Here is a 21680-nt window from a genome sequence, read left to right on the forward strand (position 1 = left end):
ACATGCCGCGGAGCGGCTGGGCCCGTGAGCCATGGCCGCTGAGCCTGCGCGTCCGGAGCCTGTGCTCCGCAACGGGAGAGGCCGCAGCAGAGGGAGGCCCACATACCACAAAAAAAAAAAAAAAAAAAAAAAAAAACTTAAATAAATGAAAGCTCAGGCCCAGATGTCTTCACAGATGAATTTGACCAAATATTTAAAGATTTAATACCAATTCTTCATAAACTCTTCCAAAAATTAAGAGAGAATACTTCCCAACTCATTCTCTGAGCCCAGTATTACTCTGATGCCAAAACCAGACAAATACATCAATCACAAGAAAAATGACACTTATGAATGTAGACCCCCAAATTCTCAAAATATGCACAACCCAAATTGAGCAATGTATAAAAAGATTATACACCATGACCAAGTGGAATTTTTCCCAGGGATGCATGGTTGGTTTAACATCTGAAAATCAATCAATGTAATACAGCATTTTGACAGAATTAGGGAAAAAAAGCCAGCATGATCTTTGCAATAGATGCAGATAAAAGTACTTGACAAAATGCAACACCCTCTCATGATAAAAAGACTCAACAAACTAGAAACAAGAGAATTTCCTTGACCTAATAAAGGGCATCTATGAAAACCCACAGCTCACATGATGGTTCGTGGTGAAGGACAAAGCTCCAGGACCAGGAACGTGGCAGGAGGTGCCTCTCGGCACTTTTGGTCAATGTGGGGCTAGACGTTCAAACCAAGGCAGTTAGGCAAGAAAAAGAAAAGGCATTCAGATTAGAAGGGAAGAAGCAAAGCTACCTCTATCTAAATGCATACGACATGATTTTGTATGTAGGAAATCCTGAGATTTCTGCTAAAATTGAATAATTAAATCAAGTCCCTACTTTGAAGGCTCTCCCAGGCCAGGATGGGGGACAGTATAGTGCTGCATTATAAGCATGTAGATGTCAGGGTTGTGGGAGACGTGTCTTCCAGAGAAGGAACTATTTCAAATGGGTCCACGTGGATGACATAACATCTAAACAGGAGATGCAGAATGGATGATCGGGGTGGGGGCAAAGGTGGGCTTCTCAGGCAGAGAGAATATATGCAGAGATGCAGGTGTGCAAGGGCAGGGGGCCACGAAGAGCCAGCTGTGTGGCTGGAGAGCGGGCTTGTGTAGGGCAGTGGTGGCAGATGGGTCAAGGAGGTGAGCAAGCTCCAGATCATGAAGGGCCTTGTAGGCCTCACCAAAGACTTGGACTCCATCCCTGGGCAGCGGGGATCACTCAATGATTTTGAGTAGGGGTGTATGGACCAATTACACCATCGTGTATACAATGGCTTGGGTTTCGTAAAGGGTCCTGGGGTTCATCTGACCTGGACAGAAGTGGCATGCTCTTAGCACCGCATGTTTTTCTTTCCAGGTTTCTGGGTGGAGCGCACCCCCGTGCACGAGGCAGCCCAGCGGGGGGAGACCCGGCAGCTGCAGCAGCTGATCGAGAGCGGGGCCTGCGTCAACCAGGTCACGGTGGACTCCATCACGCCCCTGCACGCGGCCAGCCTGCAGGGCCAGGCGCAGTGTGTGCAGCTGCTGCTGGCCGCCGGGGCCCAGGTGAGCCACCCGCAGCATGGTCGCCAGACTGGTGGGACCAGCTCCAGAGAAAAAGAGGCTTGGGAAGAGCGTTCTGTATTATGCAACACATGGGAAGAAAGGAAACTACTGCAGGAGGCTGAGAAGGAGAGGAAGGAGGAAACCAGAGTGGGCTGTAGTGGGGGCCGAAGGAGGAGGGAGGGCTGGTCTCCATGGCAACCACACCCTGAGGACCGGTGAGGGTGCTCGTGGACCTGGCTGCTGGGAGGTCACTGGTGGTGGAAGAGAAGGCCGGGTTAGCAAAGCGATGGCACGCTCTTCTCTGCACGTGGGCAGGCAGGCTGTGGACACAGAGGCGGGCTGCCTACCAGGCTGGCGGCGCCTTGGCGGCAGGAGCCTTTTGGGCTCAGAGAGCAGGATGACTAAATGGGATGCTGGCAAACTAGCTCTGGAAGGACAGGTAAAAGGAACAAGAACAAGATTCTGATTCGCTGCTTTCCCCTAGCATATGTACTCACACCACAGCCCATGTGGAGCCCCCAGCATACGTTATCTGGTGTCCGGCTGGTGGAATTGCTGGGTATTTACCAGTCGGCTGGGCGAGCTGGTAGGAGCTGCCCTGGTACAGCTGTGGGGGGCGAGGAAGAAGGGAAGGCTGTGCTCTGCTCACTCTTCCCAGAACTTGGCTATGAAGGTGGTTCCAGAGGAAATGGAACAAGCTTCAGCGTGAACCCAAGTAAACAGCTGAATTTGGACAAATTCTAAGCAGAATCTGCCAGTTTGGGGAGTTGCCTTTTCCTGCCTTATGATTTTCCAACTAGAGGAGGCATGTTAAACAGTTTCAGGCACTCCTCCTAGCTGAGGCTGGAGTTAAAGCCCGTTTTCATACCCTGCCTATGCTTATTAGGTGTTGGGGTGGTGGCCGGAGTGAGGCTGAGCTAAAAAAAAGCCCCCAGTTGCACGCCCGCTGTACTCAGGCAGCCAGTAGACATGCCCTACTTTCTATCTCTGAACCCCCTTGCCTGGCACGGCACCTCAGCACGTAATAGAAAACCTAAGAACTTCTAAAAACTACGTGATGTCTCAAAGATGAACGTGCTTCAGGATGAGAAGGCGAGTGGCCTGCACCTTGCCCTCTGCCCTCTGATGCTCGTTTCCTCCCCCCTCAAGGTGGACGCCCGCAACATCGATGGCAGCACCCCGCTCTGTGACGCCTGTGCCTCGGGCAGCATCGAGTGCGTGAAGCTCCTGCTCTCCCACGGGGCCAAGGTCAACCCACCCCTGTACACGGCATCCCCGCTGCACGAGGCCTGCATGAGCGGTGAGTCGGGTAGCGGTGATAGCCAGGAGGGGAAGCCATCCGCTGGTGAAGCGGGGCTCCCAGGCTGGGTCTGGCTCTTGGTCCGTCAGCCGTGGAATCTGACGCTTTTCCTCCTGGAGATACAGTCCTCACCCAAGGCTGGGGGCTGAAGGTAGGGTTCTAATTCTAGCTGATTTGGTGCCTTTCAGATGCTAACCCTGGAAATGGGTGCCCTCGGCAGCCGCTCACTTAGTGGCTGCTGCCGTTCTGGGCCTGCGGGAGATAAGGCCCAGACGCACCCCCAGGCAGGCACTCTCAGAGGAGCCGAGAGCTGGTCCTCAAGGCTCAGGGAGCAGGTGGGTTTTCACCTGCCCTCTGAGAATAGGTGGATTTCAGACGGTAGGAGGATAAGGCTGCTCCAGCCTCGCTGGGTCAGATGCGCCCAGCAGAGGAGCTACAAGAGGCAGAACTGGAAATCTGGGGCGAGGCCAGCTGGTGGGCAGTGTTTCAGATGACAGACCAGGGAGTTTGGGTTCGACTGTTTTGAGCAAGGTGTGCACACTTGTGTCTTGTGCTTTGTTCAGTGGTTGTGGCGCGGTGTTCGTCTTCGCTGCATTTGTTAGGGTGCGGGGTGTGGGCTCTTCCACGGCTGCACACAGGGCCAGTCTTTGCTGCCCTCACCCCGAATCCCACAGTTAGATCACCTTGGTCGCCCACAGGCACTGGGAATTGCTACAGACGGCTCTGAAGGTTTTTGAGCAGATGCTGAATGATAAGAGCACATTTTTGAAAGGTTCGTTTAGTGGCCATCCATGTACAGCGTAGTGGAGGGAAGCTTATTTTTCTTCCTTCACCTATCTTAGGTTCATTGGCCGGGGCCCTGCAGATGAGACTGACAAGGGACCAAGTAACAAGAGAAAAACAAGTGGAAGTTAGTGTGTGCATTGCACATACACACAGGAGAGCTCAGGCAAAGGGTGGTTAGAATTGGGGTTTATGTAGCATCTTAACAAAGAGCAGTAATTCTGTCGAGCAGGCACAAGACCAAGGAAAAGGACCGTGAGCTTCTAGTGATGGTAAGCTATATGAAGGCAAATACGGCGGGGAACTCCTGGGAGACAAAGGCCAGTTAGTAAGGTTTGCTGTGTGGACTCCTCTGGTGCCGGCTCTGGGCTGATCAGGGTCTAGAGTTGTCCCTGGTGATTAACTTCTGTCCTTCCTGGTAGAGAGCGGAGGGGGACACCTTTACACATTTATGTCCTGCTTTTAGGCAAATGGGGGAAAGACAAGAGAGCTTTTCTTGTATCTGCTGCTTCTTACTTGTCTTCAGCTCCAAATAGTCCTTATGCCAAAGTGGCATATTTTGGGGTGGCATATTCTGCTGCCCTTCAATATGAAATGGGGGGGATATCCTGGAAATGAAGAGATGAGCTGGGGGCCATCGCAGTGACCCAAGTGCAAAGCTCTTGGAGCCCAGGTGGGATGGATTCATGTGCAGAGCTTTGAGAGAAGAATCAATGGGATTTGACGTGAGGGAGAGGAGAGCACAGCGTCAAGACCGACTCAGGGTGAGGAGGAGACTGGCTGAGGAGTGGGGGGAGGACCTCGTCGTGGGGTCCGAGAAGGGCCAGCGCCCGGTGGTGGAGGTGGGGCTGGGTTTCAGGGCTGGAGGTGGAGAGTCGGTACCAATAGCCAAGCATGATCAAGGGATGAGAGAGGATGGAGTCTGGGATGGGATGAAGCCTGACCCCAAACCGGAGTTAAAGACACCGGAGAGGAGCCAGGAAAGAGGCCAGAAAGGCGTCTGCTGGGAGGGGGCGGGGAACCCGAGCAGTGGGGAAGTTTAGGGAAGTTCATCCAGGCGGCTTGGCATTCCTGACACGGCCTGGGGGGAAGCTGGAGGTGGGGAGCCCCTTCCTTTTCCCCCCCGAGGGCTGGAGAGCAGTGAGGAGCCTTCTCTGCGTCCACAGCTGGTGAGCCCAACTTTGTGTTCTCCCAGCACGGGCGCCGGCCATGCCCTCCCTCCCTTTCTCCCACTGCCTGGTGAGCTCGGGGGGCCACTGAGCTCCCCGGGGAAAGACACCCACCCCGTGTCCAGGACCCACTGCTCCTGGTCAGGATGCAGGCCCACTTCCCTTCCCTCCTGCTGCCGCCAAGCTCGGGGCTCACCTGCTCCAGCAGCCGCGTGTCTGCCAAGCCTGTTATTTCAAATATATGTGATACGATGCCTTTCCTCCGTCTCCATTTCTTTTAAGGAAGTTCTGAGTGTGTGAGGCTTCTTATTGACGTTGGGGCCAACCTGGAAGCGCACGACTGCCACTTTGGGACCCCTCTGCACGTGGCCTGCGCCCGGGAGCATCTGGACTGCGTCAAAATGCTGCTCAACGCAGGTGCGTCATGTTTATACCTGCCCGGCTCACTGCAGGTGCGTTGTGTTCACCTCTGCTGCGAGCTGGCAGAGAGCTGACTGGTGCAGTCAGGCAGCCCAGGTTTGCAGCTGGTTCTCCCACTTGTCAGCTGAGTCCCTGGGCCTCAGTTTCTGCATCTATAAAACCGGACAAATAAAACCTATTTTGCAGGACTGTTGGCAGGATTCGTGATAACATTTCCACAGTACTTGCTGCACAGTAGGTGCTCAACGAACGCGAATGATTATTTTTGGCAGCCACAGGGGATTGTCCCCAAGGCCTGCCTGGTCTGAATCAGGAGATGGGGTCCAGGGGGAGCGGGTCGGCTGCGTCAGGATCCAGGAGGCTGTCAGGTGTCCTAAGGACAGAGAGGTTTCCACGGTGGAAAACAAAAACAAAGTAAAAAGAACCCACCAAGAGACTTCCCTGGTGGCGCAGTGGTTAAGAATCTACCTGCCAATGCAGGAGACACGGGTGCGATCCCTGTTCTGGGAAGATCCCACATGCCACGGAGCAACTAAGCCCATTCGCCATAACTACTGAGGCTGCGCTCTAGAGCCTGCGAGCCACAACTACTGAGCCCGCTTGCCACAACGACTGAAGCCCGTGCACCTAGAGCCCGGGCTTCACGACAAGAGAAGCCCACGCAATGAAGCCCGCGCAACACAACGAAGAGTAGCCCCCGCTCGCCACAACTAGAGAAAGCCCGCGCAGCAACGAAGACGCAACGCAGCCAAAAATAAATTAATTAATTTATTAAAAACAAATAAACAACCTGCCCAACTGACGCTAGAGTCAGGACCTGTCGACCACAGAAGTTTTAAAATGTAGCCAAAGCGGCTACGGGCAAGGAGTTATTATGAACCCAACTTAAATTTTTTTTTTTTCAAGATTTTCTTTATAAAGTAGGGTCACATCTAATGCATTCTTTTTTTCTTAAATTAATTAATTTACTTACTTTTGGCTGCATTGGGTCTTCGTTGCTGCACGTGGGCATTCTTTAGTTGTGGTGAGAGGGGGCTACTCTTCGTTGCGGTGTGCAGGCTTCTCATTGCGGTGGCTTCTCTTGTTGCAGAGCACGGGCTCTAGGTGTGTGGGCTTCAGTAGTTGTGGCACGTGGGCTTCAGTAGTTGTGGCTTGCAGGCTCTAGGGCACAGGTTCAGTAGTTGTGGCGCACGGGCTTAGTTGCTCTGCGGCATGTGGGATCTTCCCGGACCAGGGCTTCAACCTGTGTCCCCTGCACTGGCAGGCAGATTCTTAACCACTGCGCCACCAGGGAAGGCCCAACTTAAATGTTTTGTTGAGGGAACATTTTAGCTCAGCCATCTTGTCCATTCTGGGGGCAACCTAGGGAAAAACCAAAATGGTTCAGAAATAGAGGATGAATTCTTTCTGGATGACCGTCTTTTGAGCATCAGTTATATACAGTTTTCTACTACTGAGTCTTATTCAGTTTAATGTGCCACTCTTAAGTCTTTTCAGTGAACACGCTTCATTTTGTGTAAGGTTAGTCACTGGGGTAGTTTTTGTTTTTTATGCAAAGATTAAATAATTTTTAATAATAATTAAATAATTTTTAAATTGAGGAACCTCCATACTGTTCTCCATAGTGTCGTGCTGGGTTCTTGGTGAGCACGTGACAGCCCCTGTCCTTGTTCCCTGAGGTTTTACTGAATCCACTCTAATCCTGTTTTGCTTTGAAATCAGGCTTTTGATCACGAGCAAACACTGATCCCTTCTCTCTGATGCATAAATTGAGAATTTTTAAGGCCCAGGTGGTGTCGGGTGTTTTGCTGGCTCTGGCTTTTGTCCTCAGTCCCAGGCAATGGCATCGTTAGTCCCATAAAGCCACTTTCTCCCTGGCTTCTCTGTCCCTTCTTTCCTCTGCCCCCCCTCCCCATCCCACTGTTCTAATGAGTATCTGTGTGTTATTGGTTGAGACATGAATTTTTCATCGCGGTAAATGGTGTTGTTATAGATTTGACGCTCTTTCCTGTTTGCTCACCCATTCCTGAATTTTCGAGACCCACCCGTGTTGCTCCAGGAAGCTCTGGTCCGTTGTTCCCAGCTTCTGCGGAGATGCCAGCTGCCCCTCTTAGTCACCAGCCCTCTCTCTGCGCCCAATGCAGTGATGCCAAGGCACATTTTAAACAGATCCCACTTGTCCCTTGGAACAGTCACCCTGCCAAACCTTGTGTACCGAGAACCCACAGTGGGCAGGAGGGAAGAGCTGTTCAGTGCTGGTTCTCCTTGACCTTGAGAGTGACTCTGCTTCCCCACCCACCCTTTTCCATCCCTAAAATAGAGACAGCCTCTTTCCTCTCTGATTGGCAAGAATATTGAGAGAATTAATGACCTGAGAGGAAGCCACAAGGACTTTAGATTCTGCAGACTTTGCAACTTATTTTTCATTACAAGTTTAATGTTCAAATTAATATTTGCATTATGACTGCAACACTATAACATTACTTATTCGTATCAGCAATATTGGAAGAAACCCCTGATGTGGTAGATTGGTTAGATTGTGGGGAAAATGCTTCTTTTATTTCATGTGTTGATTTTTACTATTATTTTTGTAATACATATTTGCCAAGTTAAATAATTAGGTTATTTATCCTGCTTCCTAACTGACGGATTCTTTTTCCTGAACTGCCGTCTGAGTTTTGGCTCTGGGAAGTATGGGAGCTTTTCTTCACGTGTGTTACGTGTTGGCATGCTTGCTATTTTCTTAGCATCACACAGACCGCTTTAGGAACACAGTTCTTATATTCTACTAGGGGATTAAAATGATTTTAAGTCAGAAACCAGAAAGCAGAAGTTTTCAAGTATTTTTGAGCTGTGGGACTAGAAAATCTAATGGCCATATGCCCCCTCATTTCCTCTTGTTCTGACCCTCAAAATTTCTTATTACACAGTGACATACTGATTATCTGATTTTTTTAAGCCTCACCTTGATAAAATTTTTGATTGTGATTTGAATCTGTTATTTGAGGGAATATCTTCACTGATGCTGGGCTCTTTGATGGCTTCTTGAAAATACTTTTCTCCCATCCCCTTTCTCTTGTAATCTCCTTATCCACTTTAGAGCAGACCTCAGAGAAGTTGGTATTTTCTTAAAAAAAATTCTCAGGCTCCAGGGGATCCCACTGTATAGAATGGTGACAGTCGTGCCCTAAGAATGGTGTTTTACACAAATCATATTTTTATCAAAATCTCTTATTTTTAAAAAGCGTCTAGGGGCTTCCCTTGTGGCACAGTGGTTGAGAGTCCGCCTGCCGATGCAGGCGACACGGGTTCGTGCCCTGGTCCGGGAGGATCCCACATGCTGTGGAGCAGCTGGGCCCGTGATACATGGCCGCTGAGCCTGTGCGTCCGGAGCCTGTGCTCCGCAATGGGAGAGGCCACTACAGTGAGAGGCCCGCGTACCGCAAAAAAAAAAAAAAAAAAAAAGTGTCTAAAAATGCTGTGTTTAGCTATTACTTGTTTGCATCTTTCTGAATGTCTACTGTCATCCCGAGAGTGAGGTGGATGGCAGAGCTGAATTCAGTTACTATACTTCCTCTCTATCTGAACTTCAGGGAAATTGGGGGGAACATTCCCTATTTTCCCTTTGAGCTTCCCTTTTGTAAAAGATTTCTTATGTTTAATGTTCATTCATTCATACAACACACTTTTTTAGAACCACTGTCCCGCGTACGTGGTGTGTGCGTGCACGTGATGTGTGTGCCTGAGTGCATGTCTGTATCTGAGGTGTGTGCAACTGTGTACCTGCGTGCACGTGTGTGTGCCTGTGTGTCTGTGGTATGTGTCCGTGTGTGTGTGTCCATGGTGTGTGTGTACACGTGGAGGACAGCAGGAGAGCTTGAGCAACTCACCTGAGCTTCCAGAGCCTCAGGACCTGGGGACAGACAGCATAGGGCGTTAGAGCAGCCTCTGAACTCACAGGGAAGGTTTCTGTCTTGTTTTTCTTCTTTTTGGTTGTTTCCAGTTATACTTCTTTTTGAGCTCTCTTTTCCTAAGGAAAAATAAAAGGAGTCAGTGCTTCTGGATTTTGAAGAAGGTTTTGAAAAGGCTGCAGCAGAGTCTTGATTTTGTTCCTGGTGAGGGGTTGCTGCTTTTGTGTCCTGTGCTCCTTGGTGATGTTTGTTCCTGCTCTGGACCTACAGGTGCCAACGTGAACGCGGCAAAGCTCCATGAGACGGCGCTGCACCATGCAGCCAAGGTGAAGAACGTGGACCTCATTGAGATGCTCATCCAGTTTGGAGGCAACATCTATGCCCGGGACAACCGGGGGCGGAAGCCATCCGACTACACGTGGAGCAGCAGTGCCCCCGCCAAGTGCCTGGAGCACTATGAGAGTGAGTGTGTGTTGTTTGTGCGATGCCTGCACTAAGGTCTGCAGGGGAACCTCGTGCAGGAGGGCTTTGTCCTGATCACGAATCAGTTCATCTCTGAGTCAGTCGTTTCTTGACTCAGACTGGGTCCCTATGAGGCCGATGATACAGATGCAGCCCTCACTCTTCAGGAAACAAAGGACAAACCATCTGGCTAAGACAAGACCTCCTCTCTGGGACACATTTTTAAATGAGTTTACATAGAATTACAGTCACAAGAGGTTTTCAAACACTTATCAATTGAAAAAGAGCCCATTTATTCCACATTTTGCCAACCTTACCCAACCAAAATCCATCATGAGTTTAGAGGCAAATACCATCCACGTCTATCGGGGAAACAGTTCCTAGAGGGTGTTTCTTTTCCTGCATTCAAATAATTTGGGGGAGGAAGTAAATGGGAAAATGAATGTCACAAGTAATTCTGTTTATTTTTCTTTCAGAGAGCTTTGCCTTTCATAATGTTTCATAAGTTGAGAATACTTTCTTTGGTTGATTTACACTTTGATCAAACACAGATGGTCCTAAAGGCAGCCTTCGAGGCCAGGCTCTGCTCTGTACACATTCCCGTGGCCCAGCTTCCAGGGACCTCCAGGCACCTTCCTTCTTTGGCCCTGGTGTCCATCCCTCGTGAGCTATAGCTCCAGGCTTCATCTTCAGGCCTGTGGCCCTGACTCTCTGCCACCAGGATGTGCATTTGTGGACTATCTGCCCCTGGGGGTCAGTTCTCCGTGGGTCCCTGTGGCCTGCAGCGATCAGGAGCAGAGCAGAGCCTGTGGCCTGGAACAGCAGGGGTGGGCAGCCAGCACTGCCCGCCCGAACCCTCCCCCAGCCCTCATTTGTCTGCGAGTTTGACAAACAAGCCTACTAACTGTAGATTAGTGCTTTTCTGGCAAATCTGTGTGCTGAGTTATAACATTATGGGGGAAAAAAAAAATCACAAAACCCCAAAAGCCAAAAGCTCACAGAGTGAAATCCCAGTGGCCATGACCTGAATTCCATTTCCTGACCTTCCGTCCTTGGTCCCTATTTGTCCTTCCTGGTCACCTTCCAGAGAAGGTACTCAGGGTTCAGCCTCTTTTCAGGAAAAGGGAGGTGTTTTCAGTTCCACGCTGGTACTTGTTAAGTTGAAGGATGCTGTGCTTCTTCCTTAAGCTAACCTTACGTGCGTCTTGTCCCCTTTTTCCAGAGACACCTCTGAGCCTGTCCCAGCTCTGCAGGGTGAGCCTGAGGAGGGCGGCTGGCGTCAGGGGGCTGGAGAAAATTGCCAGGTTGAACATCCCTCCCCGGCTCATTGACTACCTTTCCTACAACTGAGCTGCAGACACGGGGTCAGGGTGGGCCAGTGACACCGGGCTGCTGGCCTTGCTGAGCCCAGCGTCGGGCCACGGGGTCGCTCTGCCCTGGGTGCCTGAAGCCATGCTGTTGCTGTAGACAACTGGAGTCCCTCCGGGCCGTCCTGTTTCGTCTTCTCTGCAGGCCCTTGGCAGGCGTTTCTGAGGCCCTGGGAAGGCCCTGGGCTGGCCCTCCTGGGACTTCAGTCTAACTCTGGCATCCTCCCGGCCGTGCAGTTGTCTCTCTTCACAGACCTCCCTCGGAGGGATCGTCAGGAAAGACTCTCCCAGAAGTACAAGGGAGCCCGCGGGGCTGGGGGTCCAGGGCCGTGATGCTGATTCCACACGCCCGGGAGGCGCCATCTCTGATTCCTTCAGCACCAGGTGGCCCTGGGTGTTCAAAAGGAGGTCCTGTGCTGAAGAGGGGTGGGCCCCTGGGAGGGGGTCCTGATTGCGGCTGGGATGCCACTTTGGGGACAGCCTGCCACTTGGGTGCTGTTTTCTGAAGCCACAGTCGGCCCTTTCCGAGACCCACCTGCGGCCAGGTGTACCCATCGCTCAGGGGGCTTTATACGGGTCTTAGTGGGGAAGCCTCAGGCTTTTTATTTCCCCACAATAAGCTCAGTGTTTCTTAGGAAGTTTTTATTTTGAGGTCTCAATTCTTTTAAAAAGTGTATAAAGCAAAAACTTTAAGACACATATGCTGTAACACTTAGGTTTTGTTTACAAGTCTAAAGCAACAGGTAAAAGGAAGGCATCTCAGCACATCTTCCCAGGGGTAGTGATCCAATGTGAAGCACTGTTAGGAAGCTCTTCCGAGATTGTTTTTCATCTCTTTCTACAGCTGCCAAATGAATCCTTTTCCCACCCTAAGTTTTGCTCATTCCTTGAAGCTCTGCAATTGCAATTGCAGTTGGCAGAAGAGGTCGCCGGCACCTGGTGGGTACTGTCAACCGTGGATTCATGCATTTTGCGGATACTTAAGGAACATCTGTTACGCTTCAGGCACTGCCTCAGTGTTTTGAACTGGCTAAGAATGTGACTCACCATCAAGGCAGGGAAAGAAACTGTTTCACAATCTGTTTCTTTAGTAATAGAAACAAGTAATTCTACATGATAAACCATGAGGTAACATGACGTAGTAGGTTCAGACTGCATCTGTCTGCTTAAGATTCTATATCATAGTTTAAAAAACAAACCCAAAACCCGGGAGTTAAACTAGAGGACTTCTGTGTAAGTAGTTGAGGTCTGTTTGGTTTCAGGGAAATGGAGAAGGTACCGCTTGTGAACCCTCTTGAGGGTCAAGCCTGAAGCCGTCGTCCCCAGAAATGTGACCTCACCAGATTCCCCCAGGAGTGTGGGGAGTAGAGTGAGCCGGGATGGGCCAAGGTCACGCCACCTGTGCTCACAACCAGAGGCACCTCTTGGCAGGTCTACCTGGGTGGGGCCCGGATCTGGTGGAAAGTGCCAGCTCCTCGGTTCTGGCTGTTGTTACCATGGTGCTTCATCGTATGTGGAGATAAGAGCCCCTCCCATTCGGCTGCAGGTGTACATGCTTGTTCTGGGTAAATCAGTGTATCTGCGTGTACTAATAAAATTAAAAAGAGCATTGGGTTCTGCCCTTTCATCTTTGTAACAGGAACTTGCTTGCCTCTAGCCATGAAAGTTGCTAACACTTCCACACGCGGAGTGCTCAGGGCAGAATCTGGTCCCCATACTCACTGCTCAATAAAGGTTGTTGGAGAGAGACCATCCTTGTGTTCATATGGCCCTTTTCTTACTGGGGTGTGTGTGTGTGAGCTTCATCCTATGGCAGTCAGAGGGGCCACTGTCATCTCCTCTGGGTTTTGGATGGTCAGGTGATGTCTGTCTCACATTCCCATCTTCCCGCCTCTCTGTCCCTGGTGCTGGTCTCAGTGCCACCCACATGCGGAGAGACACTGCCCAAGGGATCAGATGACTAAGATTCTAGGGCCTCCTGTACCTACCCCTCCCCACCTTTACTGAGATGTAATTGACATAAGATTCTTCAGTGTAGACCCATCCATAGGGTGAGGCTGAAGACATCTCTCCAGCCCTCTGAGCCTGGGTCTTCCCAGCTGCAGGAGAGGGATCAAAGGTCAGACTTTGATCATTGAAAGGATGTTGATCAACCACTGAATCTTAACAATGAGAAAATGAGGCCCCGCTAGGCTCAGATGTTTTTGTGAGGCCAAAATTAGAAGATGCCTTGAAAATTGAGACATGCCCCTCAAATGTAAAAGTTGTATGTATGACTGTACTGTGGCTTTGCTGATGTGTGTAGATCTTACAGCCATGTAAATGATTCTGACTTTGGGATAGGACCACCTATTTCAGGAGTAATCGATTCAGAAGTCCTCGCAGTTTACATTTTAAAACTCAATGTGCACATAGGGAACTATATTTAATATCCTGTGACAAACCATAACGGAAAAGAATATGAAAAAGAATATATGTGTATAAATGAGTCACTTTGCTGTACAGCAGAAATTAACACAACACTGTAAATCAACTATACTTCAACAAAATTTAAAAAAAATTCAACATGCAGCTAACAGATTTGGAGAAGACATTTGCAACACTGATATAAATGATGATCGATATATATAAGGATGTTTTATAAATCATTCAGAAAAAGATTAACAACCCAGTGGAAAACCAGGCAGGGCTTCCCCTGTGGAGCAGTGGTTGAGAATTTGCCTGCCGATGCAGGGGACACGGGTTCGTGCCCCAGTCCGGGAAGATCCCACATGCCGCGGAGCGGCTGGGTCCCCGAGCCATGGCCCGTGAGCCTGTGCATCCGGAGCCTGTGCTCCGCAACGGGAGAGGCCTGGGCCCCGCAGCGGGGGAGGCCCCAACAGGGAGGGGCCCGCGTACCGCAAAAAAAAAAAAAAAAAAAAAAAAAAAAAAAAAAACAGGCAAAGACGATGAACAAGGAATTTACAAAAGAGGAAACCTCAAATGTCCCATGACAGGAAAGGATGGTCACTAATGATGAGAGAAATGCAAATTAGTGAATACACAGTTCAACAAAATGATACTATTATATACCAACATCTTGATGAAAATGAAAAGGTCCGACAGTTACTTAATGTTGATAGATCGTATGGGTAAATGGGAACTCACAGACTGCCAATGGGGATATAAATTGGTACGTGTGTTTTGGAGAGCTATTAAATGGTACTGGTAAAAGTGCTTATACCACATGTGCACAGCATTTCTACTCGCTAGGGATTTTTTTTTCCCTTCCAGTTTTGTTGAGATATAGTTGACATACAGCACTGTATAAGTTTAAGGTGTACATCGTGAAATGATGACCACCTTAGATTTAGCAAATATCCATCATCTCATACAGTTACATTAAAGAAATAGAGAAAAAATGTTTTTCCTTGTGATGAGAACTCAGGATTTACTCTCTTAACGACTTTCATACAATGTACAGCAGTTAATTATCTCTATCATGTTGTACGTTACATCCCTAGTACTTATTTATCTTGTAACTGGAAGTTTGTACCTTTTGACCGCTTTCATCCAATTCCCCCTGGTATTTCTACTTTTGCGAATGTACCTTAAAGAAACGCTCAGATGTATCAAAAGTAGACGAGTGGGGATGTTTAGTGCCGCAATGTTTGTCATAGTGAAAGACCCCATCAGGAGGGGAGAAGTTGTAGAAGATATTCATATATTCGCATAATGCTTACACTCCGTGACAGTTAAGATGAACTAGAGTTACATGTCTTACCACTAATGGATCTAAAAATTATAATGGCAAACGAAAAAATGTTGCCAACCTTATTTACATGTAGTATGAATCCATTTGTATAAACTGAAATACAAAACAGTCTATCTAAGAATACCCGTGTGTAGTGAACACACATCATGGAACCCACACACTGGTGTCACGCAGTGGTTACCTCTGTGTGAGGAAGGGACATGTGACTCGGGGATGAGAACAAAGGGAACTTCAACTCTGTGAGGTTTCATTTGTTTAAAAAAAAAAAAGACATGAAGCAAATATGACAGAATGCTGCTATTTGTTCATGTTGGGTGGTGAATATGTATGTGGCATTAATATACATGTAACAACACATGGGTTAACATACATGTAATAACACGGGTGTTATTCTCCATGTGTTTTGGCATTTTTATTCATAACAAAAATTTAATGCAGAGGAGGGACAAAGGGTAGAATTGTCTTAAAAAAAAGAGAGAGATCTGTGTGACTGTTATTAAGTGAATTCTGTTTAAGAATCCCTCTCAGCTTCCTATTGGCGATGAGGTCGTGTTTTGGGTTCTAAGATCTTGTACTCATTCCACAATATATGCTGACACTTTTTAAAAAAGTTAATTAATTCATTTTTGGCTGTGTTGGGTCTTCATTGCTGTGAGCGGGCTTTCTCTAGTTGCGGCAAGCGGGGGCTACTCTTCGTTGTGGTGCGCGGCCTTCTCATTGCGGTGGCTTCTCTTGTTGCGGAGCATGGGCTTTAGGTGCGTGGGCTTCAGTAGTTGTGGCTCACGGGCTCTAGAGCACAGGCTCAGTAGTTGTGGCGCACGAGCTTAGTTGCTCCGCGGCATGTGGGATCTTCCTGGGCCAGGGCTCGAACCCGTGTCCCCTGCATTGGCAGGCAGATTCTTAACCACTGTGCCACCAGGGAAGTCCCTAACACTTCTTTTTGACCCATCTCATTTATGGACGAGGAAACAGGCTGCAGCTACTTCCTCAGATAAACTAGGCTTTAAAGGCCCTGAGCGTGCTGTGCGCTGTGTGGCTCCCAGGGCTGGCCTGCATCTCATCGGAAGGAAAACGTCGGGTAAGATCCCTTCCATTGCTTGGCCTCTCCTGCTTTGGTGTGACTTACTCCCTGGATGACTGTGAACCTTCCAAAGTCCCCAGCTTCCAAATCCCAGCCTTTGGAGAGATCAAAGTGTGTTCCTATAACCGGAGGAACCATTTCACAGCAGGAAGACTGGCCTCAGGTTCCTGGGCACTGCCCAACCTCTGCAGGTGGGAACGAGGGGAGGGGCAGGAAAGAGTGGGTCTCCTGGCTGCCTCTGTGTCCCCATCTCCCGCAAAGGAGGTGAAGTGTCCTCCTCCCTCCTGCCCTCACTGACGCCTGCACAGAGATGCTACATGGGGTGACCCATCAGTACTCCTAGATGAGCTTTGGCATTTGTTAAAAGCAAGGCAACAGACCCCAATAAAGCCACTTATGCTAAGCCCCATGTCACCAAACCAAGACATAATTACAGTTTCCACTCTCCCAGAACTGAACCCAGAGCAGTCAATCAGGAACCACCTGATCAGCACTAGTTACACAATCTGCCTGATAGACCCCTGCACTCCCCTAAAGAAAAGTGACCTTGAAGTAACCAACCCGCTTTCTTTGCCTAAAATAACTTCCTTAATCTGGCTCCCCCTGGCCTATCAAAATCTCTCATTTTGTACAGCAAGACGGACGCTGCTAGATTTGACTCAGTTTCCTCAAATAAACTCTTACAATTTTTAATACTCCTCAGTTTATCTTTTAACAAGTTCTGGCAGACACAAAGGATGCCTTTGCAAGCCCATTTCCCCTCCCGGGCTGCTTTCTTTCTGGGGGTAACACCCTTCACGTTTAAGCATTTGAGTTCCTTTATTCTGGAAAATGAGCCTAAACCTGGCTCCTGGCACAAAGCTCACCAGCTCACGTTGTGAACAGCTATGCTGTCCCACGGGAGTGCTAGCAGGCTGACTTCTTTCCCACCCTCGGCAGCCCTGCAGCATTGACTGTTCTCCCTGTAACGGCCTGGAAAAGACTTCCAGATCCCAGAGACTTTGCTTCCTCTTTCCTCAGCGTGGGTACCATATGCATCGACAGCTAAGCCCATGTTATGTTGGAGTCGAAGTCTGGTGATCTCTGGCAGTTTGAATGCAAATATGTCTTAAGTTGGCCCCATCTAAACAGGGTGGCTCCTAAAAGCCTAATGTCTCAAAACCACAAATAAAGGGAGGAGAGATTCGTGATAAGTCTCTCCCTCTCACACACAGTTCCTTCCCCCACATAGAATCTGACTTCCCAACAGCTGCTCTCCAGGTGTGTAGTTCTCAGGAACCACAGACCTCAGAGATAAGAATCGGCAACTGAACTCTGAGCTGGGTGTGCAGGTAGCTTAGCTCTCTGCTTTCTGCAAGATCCACAGAGAACACTCCCACTGCTTCGTTGCTCACCAAATCCCGAGGCTCATTCTGCTGTGGTAGAGGCAGGGCACTGGATGAGATGAGAAGCAGAACATTCTCTCAGCCCTTGGTCCACTTTCCCCTCCCTCCCTCCCTTCCATCCAACTTTCCATCCATTCATCCATCCTTCCTTCCCACATCCATACATCTATCCTTTTTTCTTTCTTGTTTTAACCAGTTATTCTATTTTCAGTTCTCTGCTGGGCACTGAGGATACCAAAAACCCCACCAAAACCCCAAACCAACACCCCAAACAAACAAAAACACAAATCCTGGCCCTGAAGGATCTGAGGTCACTTCTCAGGGAGCAGACACAGGAACTGCATCTGGAAACAGGGCAGGTGAGGGTCATGAGCCCCAAACAGGAAGGAAGCTCCAACTCTACTCTTAGGAGGGAAAGAGAGAGATGACCTTGCTTCTGTTTCTCAAGTCTGGGGTTAATAAATACAATTGCATTCATTTTTATATCCATGGTGCTGTAGAGTTTACAAAGCTTTATAAGGACTTGAATTATTGGCAGGACTTTTCCGGAGTGAGTGTGAAGATGCAAAAGACTCATTGATACAGTTTCTTTTGTTTCATACTTTTGTCCCAAACACAGAAACAAGAGAGTGAAGTTTAATTTTACGTGTGTGAAGCGTTTACTCTAATCCCTTCTTATGCTTACTGTTTCCAAAGATCTGGAGGAGACTTTTACAAAGGGCCAGATTGGGCCACACAGGGAGCAAGAGGTTTTGCCTATGAGCCTCTGGGGATCTATACCATGCAGAACACGAACAGGTGATTAAAAAAACTGAAATTAATTGAGCTGTAGGAAAAAATTCATCACAAGCTACCGTCAAAGAATCTAATCATTACTTTTTTTTTCCCCTTTTTATTCTGGAGAGTCAGAGGGGTCCCTTGCTTCTTTTAAAAACGCAAAGAGTATAGAGCAAAAACAGGATTTAGTTCTACTTAATAACCACCTGAAAAGGGATAAGGGCAGCACAGGGAGAGGGTGGAAGGTGGAGGCACGGAGGAGGGGAAAGGAAGAGAGAGCTGGTGGAAGTAGGGTGGGGCACCGGGTCCTGCTAGTCGGGATTACCAGTTCTACCAACTGCCCTTGGTGGCATCTCACGAGGGAAGACTGGCCAAAGCTCTCAGAACAGGCTGACAGTAGGGCGCTGTTTCTGACATATATGGCACCAATTAGAGCAATATTACCTGCAAGGCTGGAGGACATCAACCTCCACACCTGTAACCCAGGGAGCCACACCTGAAAGGCAGCCCCAGGATCAACTCTACATGCCTCTAAAACAAGGGCCGCACAATTGCGGAGACCTGATAAAACCGAATGACATTTCTAATCACAAGGAAACTAATCACAAGGAACCAGACGGGGGACTTTGGTTCTTGGTTGAACACACTGCTTTACAGAAACAAATATGACAAGTTCCCAGCCCAGCCTGCAAAAACGTGTTCCTTTGTGTTTTAGAAACATGTAATCAGTTTAACCGACTGCCTGTGATGGTTAGAGCATCCTGCTAGGGTCTGCCCTGGTCACAGAGGAATAAAACCCAAAGCAAGGCAGCCAGCTGACTGCCTCGAGGGCTCTGCTCAGGGCTGTGGGGACACTGCTCGGGGAGGGGCCGTCACCCCCAAATGGAAGCATGACAGAGTCCAAAGGCTGGATGGTGAAGGATCAGGACCGAATGCACTCGAGACTAAACAAAACACAATTTCAAAGACAGGCATTTGGTTTATATTTGAACTTGAGAGAAAGGAGGAGGAAACCTCTACCGAGAAGCCCAAGGCACTTCTGGTTTTAGGAGTTTGTAACGTGGGTTGTCCCACCGATGTGACTTTAAACGGAGGTGGTGCCTTTTGTCACAGGTATGCCTCCAGGACTCCTGTGAGTCACCTCAAAGTCCAGTTCGGTGCCCCAAATGGGAGAAGAGTGTGAGAGAGAAAATGAATAATGAGAGAGAGGAAAATAAATTTCTAAGTTATTGGGCAAAAGTTGGATGAGAAAGAAACAATTTAGGGGTGAGAGATGTTGAAAACTTGTCCCAGCAGAGTTTGGTTACTACCTGGAGTAACATTCAAGGGTGGGAGGCCTCGGGGTGGATTGGGAGGAAGGGATTCTATGAAGAATGTGATGGTTAATTTTATGGGTCAGCTTGACTGGGCCAAGGGATGCCCAGGTAGCAGGTTAAACATTATTCTGGGGTGTATGTGAGGGTCTCTTTGCAAGAGATGAGCATTTGAATCAGTAGACTGAGTAAAGAAGACCAATGTCGAGTAAAGAAGATGACTATCATCAATGTGCCGGCACCATCCAACCCTTCAGTGGCCTGGAGAGAACAAAGACGGGGAGGAGGGGATATCTACTCCCTGCCTGACTGCTGGGCTGGACGTGGGCTTTCTCCTGCCCTCGGACTGGGACTTACACTACTGGTGTCTCTGGTCCCCAGGCCTCCAGGTGTGGACTGAAATACACCACCAGCTCCCTGGGCCTCCAGCTTGCAGACAGATGGTGGGACTTTCCGCCTCCATAATTGAGTGAGCTCCGTGTGATAAATCCCCCGCTGTCTGCATGGATATGCATATCCCATCGGTTCTGTTTCCGGGGAGAACCTTGACTAACACAAGAAAGGAGTATTTTGCAAATCTGATGGTCGTGATTCAACATGGTGGTGTCTATTGAACGTAAATTTAGGACACACCATTTGCCAAGCAAAAATGCGGCTTAAAAATCGGCATTTATTAAAATATGTAGCATAGTCTGCTACCTACTAAGCACTGTCTTCTGTCAGGGGGTAATGCCTGAGAGCAGCTAAGCTGGGATTTCCAGGGTTGGGGTCAAACGGACCTAAAATATCCAATCCCTGACCTGCCAGGGAGGAGATGAAGGTGGTCACGGGGCTTTCCACAGCTTCTGTTCCAGTGGTTCCAAACTTCTGCATGGATCTGAGTCACCTGGGAGGTTTGTTAAAACAGACTGCTGGGCCCCACCCCCAGAAAACCTGATTCAGTGGATCTGGGGTGAGGTCCAAAAATCTGCATTTCCAGTTGGTTCCAGGGGAACGCAGCTGCTGCTGGAGGGGTGTCGGGAAGACCCACACTTTGGGGACCACTGCTCTGCCCGCTGCGGTTTCCTCTTCACCAGGCTCTCGGATTTTACCTTCTAGGCCCCGTTTAGTGAAATGTCCTTGACGTCTAGTACTTTAGGGAGATGTATGCAGCCTCGCGATGCCAGGCACAGCCGAGGCCATTTGCTGTTGTGGACCCTGCTCCGTGCTTCCTGGAGGAATCGCAGGGAGCCAGGTTTCTGAAGCTGGAGTCCTTGGAACGTTGCTTCGCAGCTCCTGGCTACAAAGAATAGCACTTTCTCTCTGCTGCCATCTGTGTTGACTTCCAGATGCAGCCAAGCGTTTGAACCTCAGGAAGTGAACACTGTAATTGCATGGACTTGGTGCGGACAGATGGCTCTGATCACAGCCCCGGTGTGAATCATTATTTTCCTCAGGATGTTCCTTCCGATGGCTGAAGGAAGTGATGGATGACTGGAAGAGATCCAGAGACGTTGCATAAATCTCTGTCTTACCAGTGAACGAGGGCAGGCCACCATGGATTGAGTTTCCTCTGGTGTTTTTTATATTTCCAAGTGAATCCAGGCCCCTGGTAAAGTTTGGCCCTTGAGCAGCTTCATAAAGTAAAGGAGAGGGCGTGCTGCCATTTTCTGCACTGAAAACAGCAGAATAAAAATGTAACTTGGGAAGTGGCTGCGTCCTAGTGCATGGCAGGATGGGGATGCTTCTCTCCCTTCTGGGGATTTGCCAGACTGAACCCTCAGCTGCACCTTATTTCCTCAGGAGGTCCTTTTGCCCAAACTGGGACATCTGGTCTCCTTAGGAGATTAGAATGCCCACCTGGACTGGTTCCTGGTGGGGGGGAACACTGAGGAAGGCAGGTACCTGGGGTGAGGAGTATTTCTCATGGTGCTCAGGAAGCTACAGCCAGAGTGGGGACCCAGCCCTTGCCCAGTACAGCCAGGACTCTTTTTTTTTCTGTTACAGTTTTTTTTTTAATTCAAACAGAAAGTCAAAAAAATTATAATCATCCTCATCAGTTCACTCAGTCCCATGTAATTAATTTTTTTAATCTTGATCTTTTGTTAGCACTTTTATGAATTCATCAGTTTTCCATTAGAGTTCTGAAAATGCTTATTCATTCAGTTCAGCAGTATAGTCAGTTACCAGAAACCTGTACTTGTCAAAGTTTTCCATGAATTCCTTGAAGATGAAACCCTTTTACAGACACACTTTTGCAAAAGCATCAGAGTACACCCAGAACTGTCTGTAAATGACAAAAGACTTAAAATGACCATGGTTAAAGATTTAATGAAAGTTCATAATAATGCAATTGACAAGGAAATTTAGTTATTTCTGAGATAT

At 48.7% G+C, this 21680-nt stretch overlaps 1 protein-coding gene and 2 long non-coding RNA genes across 7 annotated transcripts in view; 1 reads left to right on the top strand and 2 right to left on the bottom strand.

The window, feature by feature from the left end:
• The window catches only part of LOC102977136 (uncharacterized), a 12083-nt gene extending 6929 nt beyond the window's left edge, over positions 1–5154 (bottom strand). The window contains exon 1 of the long non-coding RNA XR_447458.4: positions 5043–5154. This is a non-coding gene — a long non-coding RNA (uncharacterized lncRNA). The remainder of the gene's footprint in view (positions 1–5042) is intronic.
• ASB13 (ankyrin repeat and SOCS box containing 13) overlaps positions 1–13072 on the top strand; it is a 26052-nt gene extending 12980 nt beyond the window's left edge. Inside the window, exons 2-7 of one of the 3 annotated variants that reach the window (XR_003681710.1) lie at positions 1407–1594; positions 2744–2894; positions 5129–5263; positions 9448–9639; positions 10862–11390; positions 11851–11868. Coding sequence is in view for 2 of the 3 variants with exons in the window: in XM_024129701.3 (XP_023985469.1) it covers positions 1407–1594; positions 2744–2894; positions 5129–5263; positions 9448–9639; positions 10862–10989 (794 nt within the window). In the remaining variant the exon portion in view is untranslated. Of the gene's footprint in view, positions 1–1406; positions 1595–2743; positions 2895–5128; positions 5264–9447; positions 9640–10861 lie in introns of all 3 variants that reach the window. The other 2 variants (XM_024129701.3, XM_028495210.2) reach the window with 2 other exon arrangements.
• LOC102976675 (uncharacterized) overlaps positions 5341–21680 on the bottom strand; it is a 47279-nt gene continuing 30939 nt past the window's right edge. For all 3 annotated transcript variants that reach the window (XR_008618518.1, XR_447457.4, XR_008618517.1), the window contains exons 3-5: positions 9157–9296; positions 6240–6628; positions 5341–5418 (exon numbers count right to left, since the gene is read on the bottom strand). This is a non-coding gene — a long non-coding RNA (uncharacterized lncRNA). The remainder of the gene's footprint in view (positions 5419–6239; positions 6629–9156; positions 9297–21680) is intronic.

The sequence above is a fragment of the Physeter macrocephalus genome, chromosome 11 (genome assembly GCF_002837175.3).
Source record: "Physeter macrocephalus isolate SW-GA chromosome 11, ASM283717v5, whole genome shotgun sequence".
Lineage (NCBI taxonomy): Eukaryota > Metazoa > Chordata > Mammalia > Artiodactyla > Physeteridae > Physeter > Physeter macrocephalus.